At 39.6% G+C, this 24386-nt stretch overlaps 1 protein-coding gene and 1 long non-coding RNA gene across 2 annotated transcripts; one reads left to right on the forward strand and one right to left on the reverse strand.

Annotated features, from left to right (window-relative positions):
- Window positions 1-1922: 1922 nt before the first annotated feature.
- LOC132988698 (leukocyte cell-derived chemotaxin-2-like) lies at window positions 1923-9521 on the reverse strand. Its single transcript, XM_061056269.1, has 6 exons — window positions 9412-9521; window positions 8665-8743; window positions 5851-6150; window positions 5344-5434; window positions 4895-5040; window positions 1923-3113 (listed from the first exon to the last, which is right to left on the reverse strand). Exons 2-6 carry the CDS (start codon window positions 8711-8713, stop codon window positions 2947-2949), a joined length of 753 nt encoding a protein of 250 aa, XP_060912252.1. The 5' UTR covers window positions 8714-8743; window positions 9412-9521; the 3' UTR covers window positions 1923-2946.
- Window positions 9522-22729: 13208 nt separating this feature from the next.
- On the forward strand, window positions 22730-23135 carry LOC132988807 (uncharacterized). The gene is made up of 2 exons (XR_009675864.1): window positions 22730-22894; window positions 22985-23135. It is a non-coding gene; the product is annotated as an uncharacterized LOC132988807 (long non-coding RNA).
- The last annotated feature ends 1251 nt before the right edge of the window (window positions 23136-24386 follow it).

The raw sequence follows: 24386 nt of genomic DNA on the forward strand, positions 1-24386 counted from the left end.
TTATTCTCCATGGACCAACCCTCCAGCGTCACAGCAAACCACACGGGCTGCAGGATCACTCGCCACGGCGGAAATCATAAACTAAAGAGCTGGAACTGTGTAAACCCGAACATTTAACCAACATTTATCAAACACCTTTGATATGTGGGCTTTTATTTAAAAAAAAAAAAAAAAAAAAAAAAACACACATTTTTGGCTGGACTGGAAGGTCTGTGGACCCCAAGAAGATAAGCTGTTCTCTACTACAGCTAACGGGGATCCTAACAGATAAACAAACAAATAAAGTTGGCTCTATGTTGTAGCCTATTAGAAAGTCTAGCTTTCTTTGAGGCAGCACTCAAACCCAATGTTAGCCAGAAAGCACTGAAGTAGATCATATAGCCTACAGGCAAGCTATCTATTTATAGGCTACCTTTTGTATTTGCTAAACTTCTATTACAACTTCAGTCTTACTTTCCAGTGATGTTATAGGGTGAATTCAAGGGTATTGGGACCGATTTGAAATGTATCCTTTATATCAGATTTCTTACAATGAATAAAAAAAATATTCAAACTCATGAAACATTTCTATAGATCTAACACTGAAAATGTTACTCATCCATCTCAGGAGAAAGAAAGCTTTTTTATAAAATCATATTCCAGGAAAGAATGGCTCACATTTTAGTGACAACTAGTTCAAAACCGTTTGGGTTTTTTTTTTTTCTGGTAAAATTTGAGTAATAGGGACAGCACATAAGAAGATGTCATGTTTTCATAAATGTGTGTTTACTTAGTTTAAATAGGGCTAGAAGGTGTCAATACAGACTGTAGGCTTATTTGTCTATCATTTTAAAACTCAATTTCTTTTTTATCATATAAATTGAACAAATCTTATTACAATCCTTTTAAGAAACTCTGGCTATTGCTGAAGTAATCCCTGGTATAAATCTTATAGTAACACTGGTTGGTTTTAAGGTAAATTGTCAAGAGTGTGTGGGTGAGCTTAGGTTAAAGTGCACTTTTCCACTTGTTGTGGGCTGCACCCTGTTTTGCTGTGTGTGGTTGCTCCCTCTACTGGCCAATGTGAGGATGTCTCGAAAGAAATCAAACTTTTATGATGACTAAATGTTTAAAAAAAGTAGTTGTAATGTTCACTTCACATAGTTTTTGAAACTTGGTTCAGGGACATAGGACACACCGCAAACATTACCCATTTCCATGTCATATACGTATTTAAGCACGCCTTAAACAACCTCTGATGCTGATTTCACCCCCCCCCCCCAAAAAAAACCTCTGTTTCTTCACTTCTCTCTTTGTCTAAAAACAGGAACCACGGGGTCCCAACAGACAGCAATGAAGAGATGGCTCCCCCGACCAGAGTCTCCACCCCTCTAGTTTCCTCACATCGTATCTACATGGGCTGACACAAGTCCATAGTGTTTCTTCCGTTTACTCTCATCCCTCGTCCCACATCGCTTAACCTTTACCTTCATCCATTCATCTCTCGACCCTCACCTTCATCCCTCAACTCTAACCCCCCCCCCCCCCCCCCCCCCCCACATCCCTGGACCCTTACCTTCTTCATCCCTTCATCTCTCGATCATGTATCCAACCTCATTCTTCCCATCATCCAACCTCGCACATCAGTCACATTACAATAAACTTTCTTGGTGTGGTCTTTGTTAGTGAAGCTGCATTTTAACCAAAACCTACCACATATGTTCTGTTAAAAGTTTAGTCAAAGAGTATGTCTCTACTGTGGGTAGCGTATTGACTGTTCCTAATAAATGGAATTGGGGTGAAAACGAGCAACAGTTGAGCTTGACTCACTAAAATATCACCTGATGTCTCCACATGTGTAAGTCTCTCGAGTCATGAGATGGTTTAACTGGAAATGTACACATTTTCATTCAGAGAAATGATTTCCAAGTATAATGCTGTCATTGTTTTTTAATAATACAACATATTTACCTTGATATTTCCTAGTGAGTGTTTTGATTTAATGTATTTATTAGTAGCTAGTTGTCTTTAATTATATTTTAAAGACTTCAAAAAAATGTAAAATTGATGGATGAAAGAGAAAATGTCTAAGGATGAAGTCTAAGGTTTGACATGTCATTTTGTTGAACGACAGCTCCATCTCTTGGCGTAAGCTGCTCATTGCAGTTTCACTGTAAATGTGGCAGTTTTTCCCCTCTGACAAGGCACATCCCTTGTGGAATTGCAGTTGATTAATTTAAAATGACAACTGCATTATGGAGAAAATGTCAGGAGTCAAAACTGTCTTGGCAAGTTACACTTCAGAATGAAATGGAGAAAATTGAAGAATATTCTTTGTGACAATATTTGACTTATCTATCTCAAAATCTTTCTGGGGGATGGGAAATGAAAACCACTTTAGCCAAAAAAAATGAAAGTCAAGAATGTATTGCATCATTCAGATATAAAGATATTGTGTTAAAAGGGGTTGAGGAATCAATCAGTTTTGGTTAAAAGAAAGAGAGGAATACAAAAAAGCACGACAGTCATGAATGGCAGTTTCACTAATGTAGATTTTCTGGTTACTAAGAAAAGAGCATGACATAAACCGGAAAAATGTGTTACAAAAATATACAAAAGGTTAAAAAAGGATCATCAGGCAACCCCGAGTATGTAAGAACTACTGAAACTGATTTGTAATCTAAGACATTTGTATTAGAATGATTTCTTAGGAAGACCAAATCTTTGTACAGCTTATGCAATAGAGGATGAAGAATTAAGACTGTTGAATCATTGCCTATATTATTGGATCTAAATACTTCAGTGTCAAAGTTATTAAGTAAATTGTGCTCATAGTCAGGGCAGAGAAAAGGTTAGAACTAATAAAAGGCTTTTAAGATTTGAGCGGGTCAGAGTTTGTTGTATGACACATGACAGAGGTTTTATTAAAGGTGAATGTCAAAGTGAGGGTGGTTGTATATGAGAGACTTAGATGAAAGGTGAAGGGTCAGTGCCATCACACATTTGCAGCTCCAGGTGCGAAGTGATTCCGGAGAAGCGTTCCTGAAGCGGCAGCAGATAACCCAAGGCTTCTCCTTGAACCACAGGGCCGATGTAACGGTAAGGACGGATGTTGAAGATGTTCACACAGTACACTGAATGAGACAGACACAAAACGTAAAGATTAGAAACAAGTAAGTCTTCTTATCTCATGATCGGACTTGTGGAATTGTTTTTCTTTAATGCTACCTTTTTCGGTCAAAAGTTTAAGGACTCCATGACAGCTTTCTTGTAGAGTAAATGGAGCGGAGTGTAGGTGAAAACATAACTTTGAAGACAGGTGATTGTCATTGTCTTTCATTGGTTAAATTTGTTATGAAGCTGAATCAAGTATTTCTTAATCCAGTGACAGTCACAGGAAGTGATGGTTGCAGTTGTGTTTAAGGACCCCTCAGATTGGAGTGGTTTGTAACGCACATGATGTGTAAAATATGAATCATTGGCTCAAAACAATCAATGCATTTGTTTAAAAAAAACAAAGAGTTTTCAAGGACTTTTGCATTCCCCTTACCTCGGGACAACTGCTCCTAAATGCTGTACGTCTCTCTTAATGCACTTTATAGGCTTACAAGTTGTACTAATGTATAGCAGATCCATGTCTGGGCCCTGCAACAAATAGACCCTTGAATGTGGAGACAGCAGACTACCATAGCTCATTTATAATCCCTAATGGATGAACATAGGCCATTATCCTTTCCTCACGCTGCAGAAAAAAAGCAAGCAAGCAGCCAACTTAGAAACAAACAACCTAAAAGTAGGCTAGACTACAGCTCAACACCTTCATTAAACCCTACCAGCTTCTAATGATGAGTCTCTCAGCATTAATGTGGGTATCATGGCGAGGTAATGTGTCTCTGTGATGTCTAATCATGTCTGTGCTTTACCCTGAGATGAAAGGAGCGGACAGTACATGTGTTCTGCTGATAATAAAGTTCAATTAGGGGTAGAGCCAGAATGAGGACTAATGATGTTTACTCATCACTAGTCTGGTGCCTTTTTAACTCTCAAAGTCACGCTCACTCGTGCAATCATGTATGCAGACACAGATACACTGTGCATTACAAAAGCATGCGAGCGCTCTTCTGCCAGGCTCCACAAATAAAAAATGCTGCTGTGATGCTTTTGTTCTGCTGGTAATGGGCCTTTGTGGGGGTCATTACCAGCCTTTGATGGGGTTTCACATGCAGCTGGGTGATGATGTTAGGGGTAAAAAGGAGTTCAATTGAGTCCTAGCCCCTCTCGCTATACATTTTCTAATCCCACTTAATCACTCCTTCTTTTTATCCCTTCAGTACCTAACGCCTACACCATAGTAACCCAACATCGCCTATACCCTAACGATGGCTCCATACACGACAGGAAATTACTTACAAAGGTTATGTTACAAGATTAGCACTGTTTTGCACACATATTTGAACAGACATTTATAGATCTTAAACAATGATGTCCTCTTCCAGCGGTACTCCACTGAATTGCCATTTAACGGCACCTGTAGATCAAAATGTGTGGTTCACCCAATGCCATAACAACTGTGAAATTGATTTTCATGCAATTTGTCTCAGATATTAATTAGTTTTGTGGTCTTTGCCTCTCTGCCAAAACTCTAACTTTTAATTAAGCGCTGTCATGGTTTTTTCAGACAGTTTGTTTTTTTCTTAGTCTTTAAGATTTATTATGCAGTCATTATTAAGTAAATTTACTGAGTAATTTATTGGACAGTTGCACTCAAAAGCTTTGATTTCCCTAGTTGAAATATATATACTTTTTGATGGAAGGATCCTTTTCATTTAAAAAAAATGTGATTAATAAGTGTATGAAGTTTCATTCTCTGCTGCACTGTATCGCTGTATCTGTGCTTACATCACCCTCTCCTTACCATCATTCAGAAGTTTGACCCCATCCAACGCATTCCCAGCAGGGTCTCTCCGACTCACTGGACCTGCCAGAGAGCCTGAGAATGGAGTGTTGACAATACCATAGTCATCACACACAAGGTCCACAGCTTTATGTAGCTTGTTACCTCTGTAGGAACGCCAATGGAGGAAAAAAAAAAACATCATTACACAGCTATATCTTTAGAGAAATGTTCTACAGTCTGCTTTACTAAAGTTAAAGACTTAATCCCCTTTTCTCTTTGAAGTGGAGATTTCTCCATGTCTCTTTCATAAAAACAGTCAGACATGTCAGAAGCCACTTAGTGAACAGTTTAAGAGAATAATGCAGCACCAGAAACACTATATCAACTCATTTGCACCCATAAGCCATTTATGTGTCAGCATGAGTTATATTCTGCTAAAGCATTAAAATCACAATAAAAGGATTCACCTTCTCGAGTTAAAAGTTCCACAGCCGTGCCCATCGCATGCCCTCACTCTGTTCTTGTGGTGCCCTGCACAAAAGACAGTCCAGGCTCCAACTAGAGGAAAATAAGTAGGTATTTTAACTGCTTTTCTTCCCATAATACATCATATTTAAAGGCTGCAGCTGCTGTGCATACCAAATAATGAAATATATTTTTACATCCACTGAGCCAGAGTCACATTTGTTCATTCATATGGATATAAAGCAAGGCCAATTACAGCAGAAAGACTATTCAAATGTGACGCACTGAGGTTTTCTCAGTGGTGTGACAGATTATGAGACAACTTACATCCACATTGACACATTTTTATGACTCAGGCAGGAACAAGCTGTAAATCCCTAATAAATCTGTACTTGGCAGAGAACAGGAAAGTGTTTTTCTATCTGAAGAAGTCTGTGTGCTGGATGTTTCTTTACATGATTTTGTAATATTTTTGTTTGTGTAATTTACGTGTAACTGCGTCATTATACCACGTGTACAACACTGCCGCTTTTTGGCTCCTGAACACTTGTCTTCCAGGTACCGGCCCTGGCAGATGTATCTGTGTGGCTGGCAGGTGCCTCCCAGTCTGGTGCAGCTGATGTCACTTCTCTGCCCCATGGAAACTCTCTGATGTCCTGTCTTCTTTGCCTTCTTCCTCTGAGTTGCTGGCTTAGGTCTCCTGACATCTGGTTCTGTGTAATTTCTCATCACCTTGATGTGACTGTCAGGGCTTTGCAGTTTTTCACCTTTACTCACTTCGTGTTCGGTAGCACAGCTCGACAGGATGTCTTCAGGAGAGATGAACACATAGGGAGGGACACGAGGAGTTAAAAATGAGAATGTCGTTGAAAGAAAACGTTCCCTTTAGGGAAAGAATTTGGTGAAACTTTTCTGGGATAAAAGGTTGGGACTATATCGCCTCTTATTATGTAGAAAAGTTTGAATTTCTAATGTTTGTTCATTTTACAGATATGTAGAGAAACTTCCAATTTGAACTCAGTTGTGAAACTTATGTGCTGATAATTTAGAGAGTTGTTTAATTAACTACCATCGCTGATTTAATTGTGTCAGACATCAAATACACGTCAAAATAATACAACTTAGTATGACCAGAAATTGCAGCCTCCAAAATTGTCAGACAGACCAATCAACCCCTCTGTAAAATTGAAGAAAGGAATAAATGAATACTGATGCATGTCATTTAAATAATGTAGGACAAGTGTATCACAGGACTGTTGAATTAAAAAGTCCTAAAAAGCTAATCCTCAATCATCAATCATTTGAGATGCCCCTAAAAATATTGTGACATTATGAAGACAGCTACAAAAAAAGTTTTCAAAACATTTATATCTGATTCTTGCTCATAGAAAATCTTAGCTGTGTTCTTGTGTGTTGTGTTTTGTCGGATGTAATTAACAATAACACATCTTTAAACACAAGAAAGTGTTATTAATGTTTGTTGAGGACACATTTGTGAGTTCCTTGAATACAGAAAGAGTCACGGTTCAGTTATTCATCGTGTTTTTTCAGTCTGACAGAATACTAATTATCTTGGCCAGACATGCGTCTTTGATCTTCGTTAACTCCATTAACCTCACAGGCGCAGAGAAAACTTCAATCATGTGCTGCTGTGGCACAAGTACACACGCTGGTCTCAGTGACTGAAAGATGCTGCTTATCACTAGAAGGCCTTAATGGCGGGGAGACGTCGGTCGGGCAGTATAGCTGGCTGTGGCATGGAAGAGCAATTTTCCTCAGTATGTGATCTTAAATTAGAAATGGAAAAACTTTTTGTGACAAAAACTGCTAGTGTGCCTGCTGCCTGTGTAGTGCAGGCTTGAAGTAACTGGTGTTTTGTGATTGGTTGTAAGTGCTGACCACGGTGACTGTTACATTATAGGGCTGCTGCTGAGATGTTCTATTTGGTAGTTCATATTTTATTATTTTTTTTGTTCGGATTTTCAGGATGTCATAATTATGTTGGATGGTTAGGAATTCGACGTGAATCAGAATTTGGCTAATGGGTTGCAAGGTTATAGCCAGGGTGCTTCAGCCTTCAGGGACGACCTTTAGCCTCCTGACAATTAGCTTCAATGCACCCACCTGTCAGTCAAATCATCCAAGCCCTTATTATTACTTTTTAAAAGTTTAATTTTATACTCGGCAGTTGTTACCTGGGTGAAACACAATACTGCTTAATTTTATAATTAAGGGCTGTTTTTTTCATCCAATTAAAAAAAGACTCCTACACACAGGGGTTACTGCCCTAAAACCGATACTGACAGTTGGTAAAAATCCAAAAACACATCTAATATGTAATAGCCAGAACAGGCTCTCTCTCTTCATGCACCCGTCAGAACTGTTGGTGCATGTTTCTTTAAACCAAATTGTTCTTTTAATTAAGGCAGTAGAGTTATATACTTTAGTTTCTATCTAAATATAATGAAACACAAAAGAAGTATTCATGAGTACTAAGGGACAAGGTGTGAAAATATAACCTCTTGCTCGGTTGAAGAGGACATATGGCAGCTGCTGGGGTAATAAAGCGGTTTTAATACCTTGACTTTGAATGACATATTCCCCCTGTGGGTGTGATACTACCAAACACAAATGCAGAGAACTTTAGTTGTAATAAAAAGAGGGACATTTAGAACAACAAGACACTCTGCCATGATTGAAAACAGAAGCTGATATAATTCTTGATTTTGATTGGCTATGACCTGGTATTAAGTCCACCTGACACACAGTTTCAGGGTACCTCTCATGCAACTGAATTGTGAGATATGTATCCACTGTATGCGACCATTTCATCCCTGCAACAAGATGGCGCTCTCATCTCCATGTGTCTCAACAGTCCCTCAGAGACTGCCTTAAGCTTTCACAGTGAGACGCAATTATGAAATGTTGCATTAGGCATTCAATCATGCTTTAAATGTCTCATCCACTTGCACCAACACACAGTCATTCCAGCACAAGCCCCACCCCCCAAGGTTTCTGTTTACAGGAGTTTACAGTCCTTTAATAGGGCTCAGTTCATGCTAATCTCCCGGGGCAGGCAGATATTTCTACACCATTTATTGTTTCTATAATAGCAATCTTATTAGTGAACACTGGAAGGGCAAATAACCGTGAGTGTGCTGTTTAATGATTATTGCATGGGGTTGTGTGTAGAAATGTTGTGCATGCATTCATGTGTTTGTGCCAGTGTTATTACTGTGATGCAGTTACTAAAAAATAAATACTACAGGCAAACTGCAATGATGCAGTTAAGGTTTACATTTTGCATGCAGTTGGCTACTTACAGCAGACCAGCAGAGCTGCAGTGACACAGACCCTCAACAGAGTTCTCATCTTCAATGAATCAGGTCAGAACTGAATTATCTGCAGAATGACAAGAGAAAATAGAAAAGATCATGTATGTGTTAATCTCCATTAAAGGCTTTATATGCTATTTTTTGATCCAGCAGATGTCGCCCTTGAGCACCAGCATGAAACCAAAACAACTCGCGCTGCATTGTTGTGTTAGCATGCTAATGCTATCTTTATTATGCTCGTATCTTCACACTGCATGTAAATTTACCCGAAATGACCGTGATCTAGAAACGCTTAAATGACATTTAATTAAGCAGTGAGTACAGTATGTTATTCTTCTTTTCTCTAGTCCCTAAATCAAACAACTTTTATACGAGAGGGGATGAGCCGGCCGGCCGTCCCGCAATGTCAACAAAGTGAAGATAGGACTCGGAAAACTCAGAAAGCATCACAGACAGTGGGACTCGGGTGTCACACTCACTGTAGACAGTCATGACTCACAGAGTTATTTTCAGAGGATATACTTGATTTCTATTACATTTAAGTGTGAAAAATCACATATAAAGCCTTTAAAGCAGCAATCTAAAATGAATTTCAGGGTTGTATACAGGTAAGACTTTGTCAAAAGGTTTTGAATAAACTTGTCTCATGAATAAAACATTGGTTGACAAAAGACAGTAGTTGAATATCCTTTTCTTCTCATATTTTCTTGCCAGAGAAAGTAAAACTATACATACAAGTGTTGTATAGAAGCTTCTGTGCAGCGGCTCGCTCGGTCTCTAGATACACAAAGCAGTGGACTGTCAGAAAACTGTGGAAGCTGCAAGCCTGGACCACAGGACTCCCCCACCCCACTGTCAATATTGATATTGGACTTTAGAAAACACACCCATTCACTTGCTGGAAAAAGGCTCACTTCATTGACGTTTTGTTGCTGTACCGAAAGTTACACAGAGCAAGTTATTGGCCTTTTTTAGATGAAGCAGCTGAGATCCATTACTGATCAATTCATCATGATCTGTTTGCATTACTTTGTTCTGTAAATACCACAGAAATATAATTCTTTTGGCAGAGCACATTGTTACATATAAACTGCATATACATTGCTTTTTTATTAATAAGTGTTGTCAATGTTTGCAGTTAATCCCTCTGGTTCCTGTTGTGTTTTTAAATGTGCTATATAAATAAAGTGACTTGACTCTTTTCCTTTCAGCATTACATTTTAATGCATTATACTTATACAACAGTGGATGTTCTTCAGAGGAATGTATTGCAATGCCATTATGTGATGTTTATAATATTAAAATTAATATTATTTTTCATAATTATTGTCTGACTCAGAGGGACAGTTTCTCACAATTCTTCATGCTATTTAATTGGATCCCTGTTTCCACAGAATTATGTTTATCGTGTCCTTATTTGTTTTCTCAATTATGTCGAGGTGGGAAATATAATTACTGCGGGATTCACAGGCATGTCAGACAGTTAATACAATATCTACCGCTACACAGTTGTTGTGAGTTTTTCAAAATGTTCATATATTCAGTTAAAAGTGCAAATGTACAGAGAACACGCAGTTAAGACTGGAAATCATTTCATGGCTCCATGATTTTACCCCAAATGTACCCAATTAGCATATATATTGCAGAAAGAAAACACATTGTTATGTCATGTCTACCAAAACATATCCTCCATGCATCCGCCTGACATTGACTATAATGAGATAATGAGCTTTAAAGACGCACACACAATGAAGTGAAGGTCAATCAATGAATTCTTTCCCCTCCCAGTGGGAGGGTGAAATGTACGAGCATGGATGAACGCAATGGAGTACTGTATATAGGGTACTTAAAAGACTGCTGGGAGAAACTTGGGGCCCTCGCTGGCCCTCCAACCAGCGTTGATCACTATCATGTCTGCCACCGTCCCGATAATTACTCCTCTTCCTCTTTTTTCCTGTTTCCTTTTTCTCTCTGAGCGACGGATCATTTCTCTTCATTTTTTAGCAGGGCAAGGAGTGCAGTCAGAATGGGCGCTGTTAGGGAGGTTTCCTACTGTCAATGCAAAATTGTCACATTTGATCCACTGCTTTGGTTTAAGTTTGTGAGCCCTCAGGGGCCCCCTACCGGTCCCGCGCCCCAAGCAGTGGACTGCTTTGCCGCTTGACACGCATATGAGGATGGTAGTTCAAACGTTGAGGAAATCACTGTGAGGCAATTTGTCTCAATGGGTGGCATTAAACAATTTTTCTGACGGTCTAAATTTTTATTCATATTTGGATAATATGTGTTAACTTGCAACACAGCTGTGTGTGTGTGTGTGTGTGTGTGTGTGTGTGTGTGGGGGGGGGGGGGGGGGGGGGTGTCTTTTTTTAAGAGAGCAAGCTGATTTTCTTTCAAAGTTGCTGGCAAAAACAAACTTGTTTTAACATGATCAAAGATGATTCATGGACTGATAAATGAAATAAGTAATGATCTAAACAGATGTGAATCTTAAACATGCCTATTTCTGTTATTTAAGTTAATATCATCAATCTGAGTGTTGTTCCTTTACTGCACTTACAAGAGGATAAAGGTTGATGGAATTTAATATCCTTATTCAAATTTCTCCCCATCTGTATGCCCGAGTGTGTCTTACTCTAAGGATGTATTGTGGTGCGGTTTAGGTCACTGTAGAATATGAATGCTTTTATTCTGATTCAGAGCCGGCTACTATCTCTGAATTACAATTTATGGACTGTATGGAAATGAGCTCCATTGTGACCAGTAGAGAGTTAGGCTCTTTTTTTTTTTCCCCCAGCCAGACAGCTTTTATCATCAAATATCTGGACGTAGGCTTACACTGATGGACCATATGGAGAAAAAAGGAGAGAGTGAATTATGGGGCGAGGGAGACCAATAAAAGACGGAGAATAAAGGGAGAATAATGAGGGATGGCGAAGAAGTGCTCAGCTGTGAGTGAGAGACGGAGCGAAGAGAGAGAGAGTTTGGGAGGAAAAAAACGGCCAAAAACTGTTGAAAGACAGGCTGAGAGAGAGAGAGAGAGAGAGAGAATAAACAAAAATGAAGAGGGAAAGATAACAAACTAGACAAACAGAAGGGTAGAAAGAAGCAGGAGAAGCTCCAGCTCTCTGTTCTGGCAGAAGTAGAGGCGGATGTTTACTTTTTGAGAACCCTTTGATAAACATGGCTACTTAAATAGAAACACCCGCCTCATTCTTCAAACTCCTGCGAGGATAGGACTGACATTTCATTCCACCGTCTCTGTCAGTTACCTTTTGGCATTTCAGCGAGACGGAGTGGAGATGCCACAAGTGTTTCCTAGCAACAGTTTGCTGCAAAAGCCTCCCTCCCTCCCAGCTTTCCTACTCCCTCTTTAAACTCCCTCCTTCACGGAGTTGCAGCAATGCACCACTCGCCTCAGACCTGAAATACATTCTAATTCTCTCTTCCTTCCCTCCCTCTCGCCTCTTGTTCCCTTCAGCAAACGGTCGGGCATGCTTCAAATGACATTCAGGCCCCTGTCATCTGTGAAGAGAAAGCACACGTAAAAGGCTTTTTCTCTGTGAAGGTTGAGGACACCGCAACTGAGAACTGTTGGCAGACAAAATACTGAAAGAACCCAGTGTTATTTCACACCTTTAAGCTGAGCAGTTCCGGGGCGTGAGTCAGACTTTTATACTCTTTTATTTCTCATTTTGCCACTCAGGTGAAAGATCTACACACCAAAACATGCTTGTGAAAAGGCTCTGTGGTCCATTAATGGATCAGAACTCAGCGAGTTTAAATAAGCTCCTCTCTACAAAGCGGCTCAGTCACTCCCACTTGGCTGTGTTGATTTGTAAACATATTCCTTTCCTTTTTTTTCTCCCAGAAACAGCTCGAGCAGACAAACTGAGGGCCGTAGGGCAGTGGATAGAGTCCCCGAAGACAGCAGTCAGGGGGCATCAAAGTCTGAATTATGTGTTACTTACTAAAAGCATTTTCATGTCAGCCAAAGGGAGGGCTTTCAGAAGGCGTTAGTAGATGGACTGAAGTCTGGTCACACGTCTCTCTCTCTCTCTCTCTCTCTCTCTCTCTCTGGGTCTACAGGGGACAAAACAACAACATTAGGCAGAGCATAGTCGTTAAAATATACAAATGTCAACCCATGTCCTTCACTTCTCTTGTGAATTCCCTTAAACCTACAGTACACGTTGAAAGCATCGAGCTGAGAGATGACAACGCAGGAAACCGAATGTGACCAGAATCGTATTCAATTCAGTTTATTTAGGAAGGGGACAGTGCAAATCAATAAAACACAGGTGGGCCCATCAACCTCTAAGGAATCAGTTCTATCAAATAAAAAGTACTGGTTTCATCATTATTCCAGAGCATTAAATCATCTCATATTTTACATGAAAACATATATTTATCTTCACATGAGACAGCTACTGGTGCATGGACTTTGCAGTGTACAGCAACAAACATGAATTAAAAGGGGAACACAATTATCTTAGAAAACTCAGGATTGCTGTTTTCTCTGGGTTTTATCCTGCAAAAATTTTTTTTCTTTAATTGAGTTGGCCTTCGAAACTTCACATTTACATCTTTAATGTAACCCATTTCTTCTTCAAATAAATTGCTGCATTGTAAATCCTTCATGTACCCCCACAACATTTCTTCTTTGAGACAATAACAGAACAAATACACAAGTAAAGGAGGGGAAATATAAAACCACATTAGATGTAGTTAAAGTGTATAATTGTAAAAAAAAAGAAAAAAAAAAGATGGTGGGGTAGGGCATACATTTTAAGAAGCAACGCGTTTGAATCTTGCAGAAGCAGACGTGGCCGCAGCAGTAAATGTGATAGGCCGAGGTGATGAATGTCACGTATGTCACGGCTAATCATGTACGGATCAAAGCGCGCCGGGTGTAATGACTGATGGGTCGGTTTGGAGGAGAGTGAGAATATCAAATGCAGCACGGAGTCTTATATCCCATCCTCTCTCTTTGATGAAGAGGTATGCAGCAAAAGAGGAGGTGGAGCAGGGAAATAAAGAATTAAGAAGAAGTAAAGCCACTTCTAAAAACACATTGAAGTCAACCATATTAATATCTGAAAAAAGAGCAGAGAAAGAGAACTTTTAATTGCTTAGAAGAAATTGATTCAGGTTCCCTCCTCTATACCCTGAAGATTCACACTTTAATTCCTCAGGATGAAGGGATATGTTGTGAAAAAAAAGTCCTTTTACAAGTCAAAATAATGTCTCGCACCTTGTAATATTAATGCTTTATCTGCAGAAAAGGAAGTGAGAGCAAGATATTCATTTCACCACGAAGCCCATCTCAGGTGCTAAATGTGGCAGCCGCTGCTGGATTGATGTTCGGAGTCACATTTATGAGTAAAGAACACATTTTCACAGGTTCTACTGAAGAAGTAAGAGAGGACAATACATCAGAAGAAAGTTCAAAAAGTCTACCCTAGCCTATCTAACTTTAAACTCTCATTCTAGCAACATCTCATTTAAAGTCTGTTCATTAAGAAGTACCTAATTACACCCACATTATCTATAATTACAGTGTTTTTACTTCACGCTTCCAAGATAAAACTCCTTCAGTGCAGCTTCAAAGTATAATTAGCCCTTGTAAGCACCTACCTCACACATAATTAGAGGGAAATTGATACTAATACACCTGTCTGCCATGCGGAGGAGAAAGTAGTCCCAACAAAGAAGCCAAGTGAACCTTATCGCAGAGATTAATATATTTGAAGTGAACACAACAAGCAGATGAGATAAAAAATCTGGGGAATGCAAATGCAAGAGAGAGTGTACCAGCCATGCCATGAGTCATGAGAGTTACATATGTGAGATTTATGGGGGAAAAAAAGCCAGGCTTGAAACTTCTCAAGGCGACAGAGAATTGATGGCGCTTCCAAAGAATACATTCTAGTTTGTTACTAAAGTATTGACAGGTGCAGCAACAAGCCGCTGCTACAACATTTACTTCAAACCTCTCTAAAAAAAGGAACCCTGTGACATTCTGGTCCACCTGTCTACTGTGATTTTCAGTAGGTCTACTGAAGCACAAACTCTGATCCTGACGAGCAAAATGCAGCTTCGTTTTTTCCAGCAGCCGCAAAAGCAGAGAAAAGAAATGAGGGAGCGGAGAATAAGAGAGTCCTCGGAGTTATAGAGTTGATAAGAAAATCCCAAGAAGTTTAAATGTTCCCAAGTTTTATTTCTTTCATTTTTTTGTGCGACACTTGGTTCAGTGTACCAGCTTGTACTAGTCGTCACAAAAAACAATTATCAAAAACCATTTTTGTTTAAAATGGATAACTTTAGAGGGAGTCAATAGAAAAGGAGGTTTGTAAAACATTTTTTTTTAACTAGTACTAGCGTTTTAAATGAGAGGTTGAAGTGATTTTAGGCTGCATTTTAAAGAAGTTTTTAAATTTCCCTTTTTGCAACTTTGAATTAATCATCATGCTTCTTCACAGAATGTATACAGAGCTGTCAAATAAAACCCAGAGATGTGCTCCTTTTATAACATTTATACCCCTCTGGACGTTCCCTTTTTCTTTTTTAAAGGCCCCATCAGAAGTTGCCCAACATACCCTTATCACCTCTTTAGACAGACATGTTAGAGTAAGAGATTTATTTTTCACTGGGCAGTAATCTACCACCTAAAGGATATTTAGAGGTGATTTTTCCTTCTGCTCCCTCCGTCCCATCTCTCCCTGGAAGGATACTCATGTTTAGTTTGGCCAGAAAATGGCAGTAGCAATCCACGAGAAGAGACCACTGAGGCAGGCAGAAGGCACGTTGCAACAGCAACAAAAAAAAAAAGCTCATTGGTTAATTACACCGCACCTTCATGCCTAGGAATGTGATCATTCAAACAGTATCTAACAGGATAGAAGTGCAGAGAGAGATCAGAGAGATAAAAAGAAAAATGTGTCTGAGAGAGAATGCAGGTGGAGAAAAAAAAAACGGTTTATTTTGCTTGCAAATAATTGTGTTATAGTGTTTGCTCGCTAATAAGGTGGGCCAGTTCAAACAGAACCACTGACCTACCTTCAGAGGACGGAGAACTGGACTAAGATCTCCAATAGGTCTTTGTCAACACAGATACATAAAAGTATCCAATCAGTACTAATGAAGTCTGTGCCTTGCTCATTGTGACAGCAGCAGTGATGCTGTGTGGCTTAAAGCAGCTATACATAAAAAGCTTGACTGCACTTTCTACCACTGCCCCAGCACCGTAGCAGCGAGAAACCCTGTTATGAATTAAAGGTCATCCATACCAACAGACTACAAGATACGACGATTCCAGTCTGACAGAAAAATGCAAATAAGTTATTGGACATGTGCAACATGTTCTCAACTCATTTTACGAGGCAGTTTGTTAAGTGGCCCAAGATTCATATCATGATGATGTAAGGGCTGTTCTAGCATCACTCTGGCACGTGCATGACCCTCAGTCGAGTACGATTTTCTGTTTATTTTTATTGTCTCTCTTAATATTACTGTGGAGGTATACGTATCGTTTCATGTCGTATCATATTCAATGCTTAATAGCATAGGTTCAGCTATTTACGTTCATTAGTTTAAGAATAAATATGCAATTTTCTTTAAAGAGGTCAACACTGTCTGTTTCACACAGGCATCAAACCAGGGTCTCTTTGAAGAAAGACTCATTTTTGTATAAGCCATCCATTTCCCGGTGTTTGGACATACCAACTTCAATCTAACTGAGACTGCTGAAGCCTCAAGCCTTCACATGAGCTACAGCTCAGAAGCTTTGGCTAATAAATCTCCTCAGGGCCAGAAAAGACAAGAGGACAAATAACAATACAGTTTACAATGGACTAATAGATTCAGATGTTCAGATTCAGTATTAATCTGCTGTCATTGACTTCTGGTTTAAACTGAAATTCAATGCTTTCTTTTTTATTTATGGTATAGAAACATAAAAACACCATGTTTAAGGTTAAGGAAACATCATGAAATAGGTTTAAACAGAAACACACAGTTCAGTTTGGGTTTTATGAGGGACTTCAATCACATCTCCTGGGGATAGGTTGTTTAGCTCACACATCACTGCAGACCACCACCCCAAGCTGGCTTTTTCGCAATGTCTCTGACAGTCTAATATTGCCTCAGATGGGTTTATGTTGCACATAGAGGAAAAGCAGAGGTGCATCTCATGCAGATGTTCAAGGGTACAATGTGTGTGTGAATGAATGGCAAAGGGCCGTTACGAAGAATCTGTATTTGATATCTTGGAAAAGAGAACAAGGAGGTTTTGCCAAGTGAAAGAGTAAACTAAAGAATATTACAAATATATTCTTCACATTAGCCAATACCATATGAACTGGATGTTGTTTCTTGCAAGGACATTACAACCAGGGAATTCACATGAATGTACAGTAACATCGATATGTGTATGTGTGTGTTTGAGCAGAAAAAAAAATATATGTAGCAGAATTAGAAGCAGGGTGCTAGAAAAACAGAGAGATTGTCAGCTAATGGTCAAACAGTCGATATCACCATGGACAAGAAACATGGACATTGTTAGCAGGAGTCATTAGTGTCACCACACTCAGACATAAATAGTATAAAGAAAACACAGGGTTTCTTTTCTGTCCATTCCACACAGGAAGCAACGGCCAACTGTGTGTGTGTGTATGAGAGAGAGAGAGAGAGAAAGAGAGAGAGAGAGAGAATGTATCCCAATTATGCTGTACTCCCATGGTGGCAATGTTCACTATTACCCCATGTAGGAAAATGGTCACTGGAATCACCAATGGTTTGAATATCTTACAGGAAGGTACAATAAAGTAGGGTTAAAAAAAAATCCATTAAGGGATATGCAAAATAAGTCACACACTTCTGTATAGTCAGAGACTTACACAGTGTGACGCAAGAAAACAAGCTGCAGCCACACAACCTTTAAAAGTCTCAAGGGACAGTTAAAGGACAATATTGTTCGCATCAAGGGATTTTTTTTCTAGCATTTTCAAATTATTCTCCTCCTCTTGTCAAACCTAGCTTGAAATTAACTGTTTTCCTAATTCTTGAAGAAAAAGAAGACATTACCGTGACTATATGATATTTCCTGAACAGATCAAAGTCTGCACCAGGATGTCACTTGACTAAAACTTTACAGAATTTAATATAACAACAAAGTAGAGCGACACAAACAGAGTCCTGTCTTTGCCAAGTCCTCCCGTCATAGCAAGGCCTTGAATCTTTGGTCAAACGAGAGGTTATATTACCTGTATAAGATGGTTTTATATTATTACATTTAGAGCCACATCCTTGGCATGTAGCAGGCATCCCAAAAACACAATCTGAGAGTTACACATTTGCAATCCCCCTAGAAAAAAAAACATCCTTTTATCTGCCTCTGTCCCAGTTCTCTGCATAGAATGCCGTGTGCTAAATAAAGAAGACGCAGGCTTTAGGGTTCCTTCTGAGGAGGGGGGATGTTGAAAAGAGACAGAGAAGAGAGTTATGTGACAGGGAAGACAAGAGGATCTGAGACCTGGAAAAAAACAGGGAGAGACTTTTGGATGAAATAACACAATTCGAGGGGGCAGGAGTCACTGTGTGCTGTGCAATTTGACCCCCCTCAGTTAGGATTGTGCCAGTAGATGGGGGGATGGGGTGTGGGGAGTGGCATGCAATAGGGGATGACACGCATCACCTAACACTGCTGGGCTCTGCAGCAGTGTCTACAATGGTACTCTCCAGAATTTACTTTTCCAACTTTCCCCAAATCTGAAAATCTTGGCTTCTAAAAGACTTAAAATATTAGCATACCTGTCATCTAATTCCCAAACATGTCTTCTTCATTATCGTGTTAAAAAGAACAAAGTACAGAACACAGGACTACAACACAGTCTACTGACAATGGCCCTTGGTTGTTTGGTCCATCCTTTGCCTCATCTGCCATTGTGTCCCTATGCATTTTCTTTATTCATCTAATATATTCCTGATCAACTTAGTAGAATGAGAAAAGGTTCATTGGACACATAGAAGAGCGAAATGAAAAAGTGCCTTTGCTTAGCCCTAGAGACATGGCAGGCCCTTGTTCTTTTGGGGGGGGGGGGGGGGGGGGTGTAATAATATGAATATATAGCCATTATATAGAGTTGATATCGAAAACATGTCAGCATAAATGGCTTGAAACATGCATTGAGCAGACACAAAGGAACCTTTGCATTCAGTCAGAGTCCTGTGTTTTTACCTGACACTTTCGGCCTGGTCTTGATCTTTTCCAGCCCCTGAGGGAACTAAATGGCTGTGTGTGCTGAATGCTTTACTATGTTAGTTTGTCTAAGTGCTTTGTGGTGCTGGCCGGCTGCTGAAAAACAGTGGCCTGCTGCAACTGGAAACAAGGTTTAAGAAAGAGTTGAACCTAAACTAAATCAAATCTCAGCTGAAGGTCAATGCAAACCAAAAACACTGAGCTGAAAGATGTTTGAATAGCTCCTTTCACCAAAAGGATCTGCATAGTCAGTTTATAAAATTGGTTTGCTTCCAATAAAGAACACATTCACACTAAGTAATTGCATTCATTTTAATATAAAACGATTAGTTTTACAACCTTTAGAAAGAAGAACCAAAACAGTCCAAAAGACACACAATGAGCTGTTCGCAACATTTCAACATGATAAAACTCACCTCATAAATACTTCAATCAGGAGAGACTTTATACAGAGCGAATAATTATTTATTTAACAAGTAGGCCTATAGGAAAGATAAATGTGCAATGTCTTTAGCAATTAGACTCCAGCATGATGTACTCAAAGGGGTACTGAGGCCGACAGCAGGATAGGATACCCCATATCTACATACCTGTAGCTAGGCTTTAACAAAGTGTAATTATTACAGAGATCCCTCTCCAAAAAAAAGCCATTTGGAAGAGGAAAATTATCAGATATTTATTTCTATAGTTTGGACCATCTACATTTTTTTGAAAGCAAAACATTTGGTGAAAAGCAAGAAGACACCCAAAACAGGTCAGTGTCCATGACATATCATCTTTCCTTCTGCCAAATGCATGTTGGGAAAGGCTTCGGGCCCTTAAGCCATGAAAGGATTATCTGAGATATTGAAACGAAGGATTTCAGGCTTCATAAGACATCAAATCCTTCACAGGCATTTGACAGAGGGAATAGTTAAGTTCCAAAAATATCATGTCAATAGATGAAACACACACTCTTTCAAGCATGTATGAGTGTTGTAACTTTCCATCACTTGTGCTCTCTCGCACAAACACTGAATCAAACACGAACACACACACTTGTACATGTACACACACAAAGACATCATATCTCTGGTGTTCACCTTGACTTAGCAGAGGGCTGCCTTTATAAATCCCCTCTTATCTCGGGTCTCAAATGGACCCAGATATATGACCGTGGAATCTGCCTGAACTATGTATGCAACACTATCAAGAGCAGTGATGGGCACACCTGTCCAAACACACACACACAAACACACAAATATGAACAGATAGAGGCCAGCGTCAGAAGAGACAACCCCACGTTTGAGTGTCATGGAATAAATTGTATTGCTGAGGTAAACATTTCCATGGTAACAGTGCCAGTATGGAAGCCTGATAGTGGACATGCATCCATTTATTTTCCTGTTATGAAGAGTTCATTTAAGTTGTTCTCTCTAGATCTTGTCATATTTTTCCTCATAATCTCCAGATAAGTTTGTTGTCTTGGGATGACGCACTAATTTTATGGCAACAGAATAAATGAAATGTACAGTTGCATGTCTGCTTAAGGCTTCCATACAAAAGCTTTCAGTTGTATAAATACCTACGATTTGGACCTACTATGGACCTTGGCCATAGTAACTTGCAACACCATGGCAGAAAACAGTATAAACAAACAAGCCACTTCATACACATGTGAGGTGAAAAAAATTAGTCTAATGAGTTTGCCCCAATTTAAATTTTGTGGTGAACCAACAGCTGCTGGGTGATGGAAAACGGCCAATGTGCTTGCTAATATGGCTAAAGCAAGGGGGCCTTAGTTTCAATCACCACCCTGTTATCGCTGTTGGCAATGAATAGTAACTTAACAGATATTTGTTCTAATTCAAATCGCAGAGATTATAACTCTTCCACACACAGCACCGTAGAAGTAGGCTTATCAGCGGGTAACTTTCCAAATTGTAGATAGGCTGCATAAAAGTTGAAGGCTGAGAAAGGGAAGGCAACTTTAAAAATGCAAAATCTCTTTCCAAGTTATATTTTACCATATACAACATTTCTACATACATCATTATACAGAAAAACTGTCAGACAGTTACACAGGCGTCTACCTTCAACACCCTTCTCCCCCAAGGCCTGTACTAACAACCCTCTCAACAGAGGAGTACATGGAATGAAGAAGAAAGTGTGCGAGTCGAACAAGTAAGGTCAAAACCTAACTCTTTTGGGAACCCAATAGAAGTGCAAACTTGCTGATTGCTGATGCAGGAGGACTGAAAATAAGGAGGGTGCGGTTGACCCTCGTCTAAAAGGAGAGAGACAAATTGCAAGACTCAGAAAAAACCTCAGATGTCTCAGACTTTCAGAAGTACAAGAGAGTCTGTGCAGGACGTTACAATTTTAAGGGTAGTTTCAAGGGCAGGAAAAGAGGGGATTTTGGAATGTGAAAAAATAAATATGTGGGAGTCCCATGTGCACAGAGGGCATGTAAAGAGAGCCATTTCCGAGCTTTAGAGGACCAAGGGATGATCGTTGAAAGCAGGTAGGGGTGTAGAACACTGAGGTTGGAGCCTTGGTATCCAGAGGGACATCCACCTAGAGAGCAAAACCATTGGGCATTGACACTGCCCCGATGATTAATAGAGCTGTCACTTATAACAAATGCACCAATGTGTCTGTACCCTACTTCAAAATAGCAAAAATTCAACATTCCTACTCCCATAGCGCAACTCTTCCAACTAATCCATCCATAGTACATCTCTTGTATTTCCTGCTGTCTTGTAGTCGGCGTTCTGCCAATGTCCTTCCTTTATTTAGGGCTATAAAGATCCTCTGTGCTGACAGTGTGCCTGTTTTTGTCTGTACTTGCACAGGGACTGTCCAGGGTAGGACATTATCGAGTATTTGTGACGCTGCAGTCCCTTATCAGTGCATTTGGGACTGGCATCAAATAGGGACAACCAAGGCAGAAGTTCTGAGGCAGGGTCATGCAGCTTTTCTGATTCCTTATCTAGTAAAGCATCTTAAAGCAATGATGAGAGTACAATGATTGATTACATTTAAAATAAAATAATATAAATAAGAAATATGCTGAAACTCACTGAACATCGTGAAAAGCATTATACTTTCAGAATCAGAATAGTTTTTTAATTGCCAATTAAAATGATTTATAAATACATGGAATGTGACTTGGTGTTTTGGTGCAAAACAATTAGCAAAGAAATAGCTAACAAAGTGAGAAGCTAGCAGTGTTCCTGCTGGTAGGGAACTAGAATGAAAGATTAAAAGATGTATTTGATTTAAGACTAAACATATAATAAGCGATCTAAAATACATGATAGAATATAAATAACACAACATGTACAGGTGCAATGGAGGAGCTGTACAGTTGTTCAGGTATGTGCGTGATTTACAGTGCAAAATAACTTTCAGTATACATTTCCATTGACTTTTCAAGGACACTATCATCACTACCATGGTCAATTTAACTTTCTAAAGGAGGCCTGGGGGAAAAAAATAGCATTTATCCTTTCAGTGCAAAGAGGACAATGTAATAAGGAAGTACCATATTATACAACATTAGGAATTAAAACAAGATTTTCACACAGAGAACCCCTAAAAGAAGCATTGACTTTAGGTGATAAAGCAGGGTCCACCTCAATGTCATTTTTAACTAAAGCTGTTTTTTTCCCCATTTTCATTAATATACAACTTTTGCTGCCCTAAGTATCATTTTTCACTGAGTTCAATTAATGGATGAATGTTTAAATAATGTCATGATTCACATCATGGCAGCCCTTCCTTCCCCTTTTGTTGTGTTGTGTTGTTATTCCCTGTCTGTTTAATCCTCATGTGTCTCTCCCCTGTCTGTGTGAGTTTGGTGGGCGGGGCTCATGTTCTCAGGCGGCGCCAGGTGCAGCTAGTTGGTCATCAGGATCTCGACTACAAAGACTTCCTTCTGCTTCACCTCGGCGCCAGATTGTTTCTCCTGCTCGCGTGGTATTGTACTCTCTTGGCTTCTCTGGATTCTAGTGCTCTTTGTGATAGCTTGTGTACCTAAACCCGTTTTTCTTCTCTGCCTTGCGCCAGATCGCTGTTCGTGTTTTTTGCTTCACCTCACCTGTGCTTTTTTGGACGCCACTCTGGGATCACGGACACTGCCACTGGGAACCTCGCGCTACCCCTCCTCCTTGCACCTTTTGAGTCACTTTTGGAATAAACCTTTTTGTTATCAACTCGATCCTGCCTATCTGAGTCGTGCTTTTGGGTCCAGAATTTGTACTAACCGTAACAAATAATGCTTTTTTACCACTGTGACAGCCAACTGTCATGAGGCTTCAGGTGAAACCACTGTTAGCTATAAACAACAAATGTCCATTACTTCCTTTAACATGTTGCGCCATTTTGTATATCACAATCAACGTGTGAAACTTTGACATTTTGGGATATTTCTCTAGCGTGGGAATAGGCCTCTTCCAACAAGCCACAAAATATGGGGGTGAGCTTATAAGTATAATAAGTTGCACAGTTGCTTATTTTTGTCTGCTTTTTTCCTGAGTCATAAGCAGGGAGTGTAACTTTAAGGTTTTGTCCCAAGAGGTGCAACTATATGCCTCAGTTCCTTCTTCTGTGTCTAATTCGGATTCATTTCTTGTTATGGAGTCCTTCTGAGCTCAGTCCCCCTCGGGGTCCTGTGAGGCTGCATGGAGCAAAATGTTCTCAGCGCACAAGCACACACATTATCAAAAGTCATAAGCTGCTGGCACATTATGTGGTTCAAGTTATTCATCAAATCTGGGAAGCATATGAATAGTTTAGGCTACATGGTTTGATGTTTTTCAGTACAAGAAGTTAAATAATATAGTGATTAGTCGGATTTCTTAATTTCCCCTTCTCATGGTTACATAAGTTGAGAAAATCATAGAGAAAGAAAAGCCGGTCTGTTCTGCTAAAGAACTGTATAGTCTGTCAGTGTGTACCTTTCTAGGGAACTCAAACACAGACCGCCACAATTGAACAAGCTGCCAGAGGGATGAATACCTCCAGCAGAGAAATGATGGAAGAGGTGAAAGTGAGAGGGCGCTGAAGGAGTATAAATTTTCATGCATGCTGAAGATTCGTCTGTGATTCCATAGTTTACTTGCTGTAATAGGCCATTTATTTGTTACACTCACTCTAGGGAGTTGCTACATCAAAGGTGAGCGATATGCAAATTGTCCCATTTCACCTGAATTGCTCACCGTAGCAGAAAGCACTTTAAGGAGCTTTTTTTTCCCATGACCTCATGAGACAGAGATGCTAAATGGAATTTATGCGACCGTGAAATCCTTGTCACCGCATAAAAGGGGTCAATCTTGTGCCGCGAGGCAAAGACACAAGTGACTGAATTTCCCTCTGAAATAATTTAGTGTGAGGTTGTCAACATAATGCACATGAAAGAGTTGATGTGTTGAGTAGGGGTGCAGAAATGCAAAATTTTCTCTAATCGATT

This window comes from Labrus mixtus, chromosome 14, assembly GCF_963584025.1.
Source record: "Labrus mixtus chromosome 14, fLabMix1.1, whole genome shotgun sequence".
NCBI classification, from domain to species: Eukaryota; Metazoa; Chordata; class Actinopteri; order Labriformes; family Labridae; genus Labrus; species Labrus mixtus.